Below are 8668 nucleotides of genomic sequence, written 5' to 3'. Positions count from 1 at the left end.
TATTTTTTACAATTTCAAGTTCTATCGGGCTTAAAAAAACACCCTATATTTACTATCATTCTAATTGATTGCACATTGTTTAGTATACAATATATACAATAGTATCAAATATGATCATGAAAACACGGGATTTTCCAGTAATTATTTTTTATGAGTTTAAACCTGGACACTCAGCAGTCCAAGCTGCAAGAAACAGTTTTAACGAACGGAATATTCGCCGATGGCTTGAAACATTTTAGGCTAGTGCCACAGATTTCGATAACTGACCCAGAGGAAAACCAGTAATCGAACTTAATGAGATGAAGCAGCTGAATCGTTATGATACATGCGTTTCACTGCTCACAAGGCAAAAAAAACGAGCCTTTTCTCGGAAGGATAATCACATGCGGTGAAAAGTGGATTGTGTATGACAACAGTTGTCGGTTAGATCAGTGGCTAAATATCGATGAAAAACCGGGGCAAATGCCAAAACCAAATTTACATCCAAAAAAATTATTGGGTTCTGTGTGGTGGTCATTGGCAGGAATAATTCATTTCCCCTTTTTACCCAGAGGTAAAACTATCACATCTATATCATAATGCATCAAAAACTTGAAAAAACTATCCACATTGGTTAATTGGAAAAGACGTATACTCTTACACTACAACGCCATACCTCATGTTTCTCCACAGAAATTGAAAGAAACTAAACGATCTGTGTTACTAAGTACTTCCACACCCACCTCATTTTTCAGAATTATCTCCAAAAGATTTCCATCTGTTTAGAAATTTTGTCTACTTCCTTAAAGATAATTTTTTTTAAAATGTTTCTAAAGCCAAAAACACATTTTCTGAAGTTATTTCGTCACAAAAACCTCGATTTATCCAATTCTAGGATTGAAAAGTTGTCTTACGGCACAGTGAAACGAATTACACTTAGCAAATTAGAAATATTAAATCCAATCACGTCATGCGTTCAATTAAGGCATTAGACAAATTAATTAACACGATTTATATTTTTAATGATTGGAGAAGTTTGTCAGGGGGTGCGGTCAGCAAAGAACAACATAAATAAACAAAACCATATTTATTTATTTTATGCCGACGTTTCGACCTGAGTTTCAGGTCTTCATCAGAGGTTAAGGCGCAGAAGGTAGGCCTGCAACTGAATTATATATTTTTGTATGTTATTCACTTAAATGTTGAATAGACGTCATTAGCTTCCAATAATTATTTTTATGACAAAAAGTACACGCTTGGAAACTTAAATAATCATTTAGAAATACTCAACAGACACCTTCCCAACTTTGAGTTTGGAGCAAGGGAGAATTTATTTTGAAAAAATATTAGCTAAATGTACTATTAAAAAGCTTATTCGATACATATTTTCTTTTTAATGAAGAAAAGCAGAATTTTATAAATAAAAACTGAAAATCGTCTTGCATGGTATCTTTAAAACCAAAGCCTTTTTCTTGTTGACAGTTATTTCTATCTTCTTGTGCGACATAATATATTCAGATAGGGAAACAACAGTACGCCTCGAACTGTACACTTTCATTAAACCAAATTATTTTAAACAAAGAACATTTAATGTCACAATTTAAATGGGAAATTAATTTTTAAGAATCAAAATGCCACTCGATGCAAAAAATATTGATACTTTTGATTACCTCATTTTTTAAAAATTATTTTTTAAATACGTAATCATTTTTTTTCCCTAACAAATACCCCGAAGCTTACCTAGTCACTATCACTGTTTAGTAGTATAGTTTGGTGTAATGGCTTCTTATAAGAATGTATATTTTAGGAGTTAGAGGATCTGACTCATCAGCTCATCCGGCCGATTTGCATGCGTTGGCTGGAACTGGTTCGAGCAGAAAAAAATTGTGTATGAACCCCGTTTATGCCCATAATTTTATTTTTATTTACTTCCTCACGAACTTTAAATGTCCAATAAGGACACCCAAACTATTCTGTATGAAAAGACAGAAAACTGCTCATAGATTCCGACTATTACTGTATTACTAGAAAAACGGTGTAAACTTTCAATACATTACAAAATATCGATCTACATGACTATAATAAGGCTTATCCGAACATACGGAGTTGAGCTTTGAGGCTCCACTAAACCTTCGAATTCTTCTCGTATCCAATCCTTAAAATCCCAAATCTTGAATGTTTTTTACTTTGTTACAAATAAAATTACCCATAAAGACCTTAATGTTCCATTTGTAACAGATCTAGCCCGAATCAGATATCAATCCTTCCATTATAAACTCACTAACCACCCAAACCCCCCTAGTTTCCAATCTTGCTTCTTCTTCCATTCCTCATAATCCTCTGAGGCAGACCTGACGTGAAAAGAAGATGGCCTCGAGACTTTCTAGTGTAGAAATGTTATTAGAGTGCTACAAATGGGTAGTTTCTCTACATTTCTGTATCTTATAATGGTAACGTTTTGAGGCAATCTTTCTCCATCTTCAGAACAACAAATTTATATTTAAATCATTATTCCAGAAACCGACTGAAAGTTTGCAAATATAACTTATGTTTTCATAAAAATAAACTTTATCTACATATTCAACTTGTAACCGTTACGAGGTTATAATTTCCCATCTTAGAAAAACAAATTAAAAAAAATCTTTCATGTTATTATCATGTAGAATTAACCAAACTTATCAACACTTTATTAATTTAACATTTATAGCAAAGATTAAGGTCTTGAACTCACATGATGGGTTTTTAAAATTAGTTGTTCTGAAGATGGATAAAGATTCCCTCAAAACGTTTACACAGTGAAGATGTCGAGAAAATATTTTGTGATAGGAAAAGGAAATTATTTTTATTTATAAAACTATGAATGATATTAGTGTTTATTTTATCTACGTATTTATTTACATTTAACTCTGTTTTTGCAATTACAATTGTATAGCTGTAAATAAATCTAATAAATTTGATGTAAGATCATAATGATATAATACAGAAATGTAGAGAAACTACCCATTTGTAGCACTCTAATAACATTTCTCGAGGCCATCTTCTTTTCAGGTGCCTCAGATGATTGTGAAGAATGGAAGAGGAAGCAAGATTGGAAACTAGTGAGTTTGGGTGGTTAGTGAGTTTATCGTGGAAGGATTGATATCTGATTCGGGCTAGATCTGTTACAAATGAAACATTAAGGTCTTTATGGGTAATTTTATTTTTGACAAAGTAAAGAGAATTCAGGATTTTACGAAGGATTTGGGATTTTAAGGATTGGATACGAGAAGAATTTGAAGGTTTAGTGGAGCCTCAAAGATCAACTCCGTATGTCCAGATAGGTCTTACTATGGTCATGTAGATCAGTATTTTGTAGAGGAATGGAAGATTAGACCGTTTGTCTACTAAGTGCTAAATAGTCAGAATCGGCATACAGTTTTCTATCTTTTTAGTCTTGTGTGAGAATTCCAAGTTAGTCCTTTGTCCAGATGTTATTCAAGACGGCGGATCTGTTCGACAGGGGTAAGAGGAATATTATGGAAGCTTACTGTAGGCAGTCGGTAGGTTTACGACGAACGGTAAAGATGATTTGATGGGATTTATTTTTATCCTCCAATTTCAGCACCATTCTGCATGGGTTGTGATATGCGATTAGAGAGTTTGGGACGCTATTAAGGGGTTATTATTAACTGTGAGCACACATGTGTCCTCGGCATACGTGATGAGGATAGTGTTAGGATTGGTTGGAATGTTAGCTGTATAAACTATAGAGGATGGGTCCGAGGATACTTCCTTGAGGAACACCAGCGGACTTAGTAGTTTATTAAAGCATTTACTAGGGCTGAACCGTCAGGGTGAGCTTCAAATTTTTATTGTTATCTCCTAACTAGCCGTTACCTATGTACAGGAATCGAGGAAGGCCCAAGGAGCTTCCAAGCTGACCGCGACGTATTTTTTAAAATTATTATAGCTTTAACCATAAATTTTCTAATAAAATAACTTGGAAAAGTATATAGAGCAGGGACTTTACAGTCCTCGCTACACCGTAACAGAACTATATAGGTTGCTTTTTTATAAGAGGCGGTGAAAGGCATAGTGACTTAAACAGTCAATATAATGTAGTTTCAAGAAAACAAAATATTTTAGTAGAGGTATTAAAGAAATATCAGCTACTTAAATAAACTGTTTTTGAGCCTAAAAAAAATACTATTAGTTCCTATTTTTTTTCTTCGTAGTTCCTCCTTTTCCCAGAGATATTATTTGTTTTTGTTTGTTAATTTTATTATTTTTTTTTTCAATTACATTGCTTTTTAAGTGATTTATTGATTAGTTTTACTATTTTACTATTTACTTTTATTATTTACAACTATAATACGTCATATAGAGTATAGTGTCTTTTGCAGTGAATATACCCTTACATTGTCGACGCTTAAATGAAATTGTTATAATATTCATGTATGACTCATCATGTAGATCTGTTAATAAAGAAATATAAATTATTAAAGATGATATAGCTACATAATACAGATCCTTAAGAGATCTGAATTCTGTTGAAAAATTTAACTAATTGTAATATGAAGCTATTGATTTAACTATCCCGAAGATAATCTAATATACTATTGTCTCCAACTTTAGTTGCACCTTCATGTTATATTATACTACAATTATATTATATTAATAAACATAAATATTAATAAAAACATAATTTTTTAAAACGAACACTCTGATCTGGGAAGGAAAGGCTCACACGCGAGAAGCAGATATACCTACTTATGTTCCAGCCCTCGAGTACTGGGAGGTGTACGGACTAAAATAGACCATAAATATTTATAACCTGACCCGGTAACCAGGCCAACAATGAGAAATTAACATGAAGTCGCATATTATTCCTACATTGACTTTGACCCTTGTTCTATTTTCTTGGGCATGACTGCATTGCAATTCACATGAGTAAATGTGCAGAATTTAGGTTTTACATAGGATATCAGTGCTTCGAAATCAGTGCTTATTAACATAAGTACCCTTCTTTCTATGATTCAGTATAATTTAACTTCAAAGTATAGAGCGCAATTAAGATATTTAACAGATTACTTAATTACGGTGAAAATATTTACTAATTAAAAAGAAAAAGGAAGTTTTGTGTAGGACACTAAAAACTGAGATCATTAGGAACCTTCTTGTTTTAAGTCAATAGAACTTGTGTTTTACAAAATGTATATGTATATATATTTTTTTTTTTTTTTACTGATATTGTATTCCCAACTCTTAGAAGCCCGCGGATAATCAGGACAGAAATTGAAATTTAAGCATATGGGGACCACCCACACTCACGTCTTTGAGGCAAAGAAGAGTCCTCTAGAAAAATTAAGTTACTTAAAAGAGCAGATTTAGACACTACTATCGTGAAGTTACCAGTTAAAATCTTTCAACTAACATACAAACATCATAAAAGCCAAGCGATTCAATTTTAACAATAAATCCTAACAAGATATGTGTTGCCATTTAATTATTCATTGGTTAATTTCAGAATTTTTTTCTATTATCCCAAGTCTCTGGATATATTCCTGATAAAGATTCTTGGACGGCCGTGAGGTCTTTTACCTGTACCATCCTGTGAGATTTTAACTTTCATTACCATTCTGGGTCTATTTTCTATCATTATAGTCAATAGAGGCAACTATATCACTCCCTAATCCTTCGATTCCTGAAGGGGTTCTAATTTTCCCACTGCTCTATGTGAGTACTTCAATTTCATGCCATCTTTTCATTCGAGTCTGATTTCACTTCATGTCATTATCAGCTTGATATATCATGCACATTATTTGTTTTTTTGAAGAAGAGGTAAACTTCATAAAATACCTTTAAAATACCCGAAAAGTACATTCATATTTGTATAACGGGAAGAAGCACCACAATATATTATATGGATATAGCTGAGACACATCAAATGGATCCTCTTTATTTCCATATGGTATAGTAAACTTTGTTTAATGGCCAGTCACTGTTTTCTAATTCGGCATTTAGACAGACTAGGTCATTCAAGGATTTCAATAATGGTAAAACCTAGCTGATATTAAATTTAATCATACATTGATATGGTGAGTTTAATCAAAATCGTTTTCCACTTTGATTAATGGTGAGTTTAATAGAGTCGTTTTCGGGAAAATCGAAAAAATGTAAAAAAAAAAAAATTAAATGCTACATCCAGTAGGTCGATATTAACGAAAATGTTGATGTAAAATCCCAGGCATATACCCGCCTTAAGTATGTGATTTTAGTTTCGTATGAATTTTCGTTTTTGAACTGGACTGTTCATAGACACACAAACAAGTTTTGTTTTTTTTATGTAGCCTTAAGACAAGTATTTTCGACCAAAACTTAAATTCGAAGTTTTGTACGATCGCATTACTCTTACTACAATATATATTTCATATATTGATAAGTGAAGGTAAAAACTAGAATGAATCAAAATTTACGATTAAAGCAAAATATTTTCTCATTTTTTTAATACTGACTGGACTTATGGTTCTTTAGGGCAGTAGAAAAAAAAATTAAAATCTAACACTGTCATACAAAATAATAAAAAAAGTCTGGTCTCCACACACACAATATGTACTAACAACAGCGTCATAAATTAATACTAAAATGTCAAAATACCACTGAATCCCACTTTTTTTTTCATCTCTTTTTAAATATTTATTTACAGATGTCATTTCAGCAACCAGTGTTGATATAGCTCTCTGATCATAATTTCCTGGAATGCATTGTTTTTTGCATTATTGTATAGCTCATAATTTTGAAATAATAAACAAGAAGAGAGAAAAACTCATTGTCTTCAACAAATCGCTGACTCCGTCAATATATCTGACCTGTATTTTATATAAAGCTTTATTTTAGTAGGGGGGATTATATTAGATCCTTTTATAAAAGAGGATCAAGTTACCCTCAGAATAGCATTTAAATATCATACAAACAATAGACGGTCAAATTATTAATAAATTTTAAAACAGTACCTACTCACCGTTGCAAGTTTAAAATCAAACTATATGCGTTTTCCGAAAATTATAACTAACTGAAGTTAATAATTATTATTTAATTATATCTTATGCATTTTTTTTTAAATTAATACTAATCAGTATTAAAAAACTCCTTTAACATTATTTGTTATTTAACATGCTTAAGCTGTAAACATGTAATTGTGTAAAAAAATTTCTCATTTTATTCTACGGTATTATTTAATATAGGCCATAAATTACGTCGTATTTTCCAATTATTAATTTTAAAAAAACATAAGTATCTTAAATAAGTAAATTGAAATTCGAACGTTTTCTTAACGAAAAAACGTTTTATTTTGAATGTAAATAAGAAATTACTTTTTTCTCTAAAGAGTTACGATATAAGATTATTTCTAAAAATATATAGATAGAAAAAAGTAGATCCTGTTACTTTTTTTTTTTTATCTTTCAGATAATAAAACAAAATTCATATAATTAAAAATAAATGTAATAAAATAATAATCATGGATAGCGGGATAGGGTTTTTTTTAATTTTAATTTGATTTAACGTATAAAAAGAGAAAAAACATTTTTAGGTTGGAGGGACAGGGGCGTGTCTACCATTTATGCAAATTCATCGTTGAGATTCTATTAATTTTATGTTGTTTAACACTTAATTTTTTAGCCTAGACAATGACTATTTTTAAGTACCTCACCTATTTAATAAGCTTTCAAAAATAATTGGTTTTATGTATGTCATTTTTTATGATAGTAAACTAGTATAGTATACTATGATAGTAACTATGAATTCTTTGACGGTTTATGTAATTATAAATTTAATACAAAATAAAATATATACATACACATAATTTGTGATGACTACAGAAATTTATTTCTTGAAACCGTATTTTGAACTTCTTTAAGTGTTTTATGTTTTTTTGTAGAAATTTATATTATGAGTTGGTAGTTTTTGGAATGTGCTGAGATCGAAACGGTGGTTTATGGTTGCCATACAGAGTTATTCTGAGTTTAGCCCATTGTATTCACTATCGTGGGCAGACTTTATTTTTATTTCAACGATACAAATTTCTATCAAACAGATCCTAGTATAAAATGCCCTTGGAAGACTTAAGTAATTCACTTTCTACACGATGACTTCATCCAAGGTTATCCCATGCTTGGACGGATAGGTTAAGAGTTTCTTTACAAGTATTTTGCTCAAGTGATTTGCTGATGTAAAGGGGGTTACTTTATTGATATTATTATCCCCTTACCTGATGCCTGGAAATTGCGAGACTGCTTGTGCTTACTACCTCCGGACCCCATAGGGTCCCCAGGACAGACTACTGGTCCAGCTTGGACCCTAGCCAGCAGCCGAGTCGACAAGAATAGACCTCGCTCAGTTCTTCTATTAATCTCTTTTGAAGCTATGGCAATGCTTGCAGAACGATTGAGTTGGCTGTAGACACATATCTGTAGTTATTCACGACATCTTTGGGAAGTAATAGATAAAAAATTCTATGTCTAAAAAACCATTTTCATCTACAAAAGAATTATCTAATATACATGTTGATAACTTTTCTTTTTACTGATTATATATATATTGTGGCTTTTGAGGTTCAGTCTCAATAATAAACAACTATATTTTGGCAATGTTTCGAAATTTTATTATTTCTACTTTGCATTTTATATACTTATAATAAGTGTTATTAATT

General features: G+C 31.3%; 1 protein-coding gene across 1 annotated transcript in view; it reads right to left on the bottom strand.

Annotated features, from left to right (window-relative positions):
• LOC106691941 (myosin-binding protein C, cardiac-type-like) overlaps positions 1–8368 on the bottom strand; it is a 35639-nt gene extending 27271 nt beyond the window's left edge. Inside the window, exon 1 of the mRNA XM_014437845.3 lies at positions 8228–8368. Within this exon, the coding sequence (XP_014293331.1) occupies positions 8228–8279 (52 nt within the window). The 5' untranslated portion in view covers positions 8280–8368. The remainder of the gene's footprint in view (positions 1–8227) is intronic.
• Between the last annotated feature and the right edge of the window lie 300 nt (positions 8369–8668).

Source organism: Halyomorpha halys, unplaced genomic scaffold, assembly GCF_000696795.3.
Source record: "Halyomorpha halys isolate HHAL.00 unplaced genomic scaffold, Hhal_1.1 Scaffold5386.1, whole genome shotgun sequence".
Lineage (NCBI taxonomy): Eukaryota > Metazoa > Arthropoda > Insecta > Hemiptera > Pentatomidae > Halyomorpha > Halyomorpha halys.
Note: the sequence above shows the minus strand (reverse complement) of the source record. Positions and strands in the feature narration are given on the sequence as shown.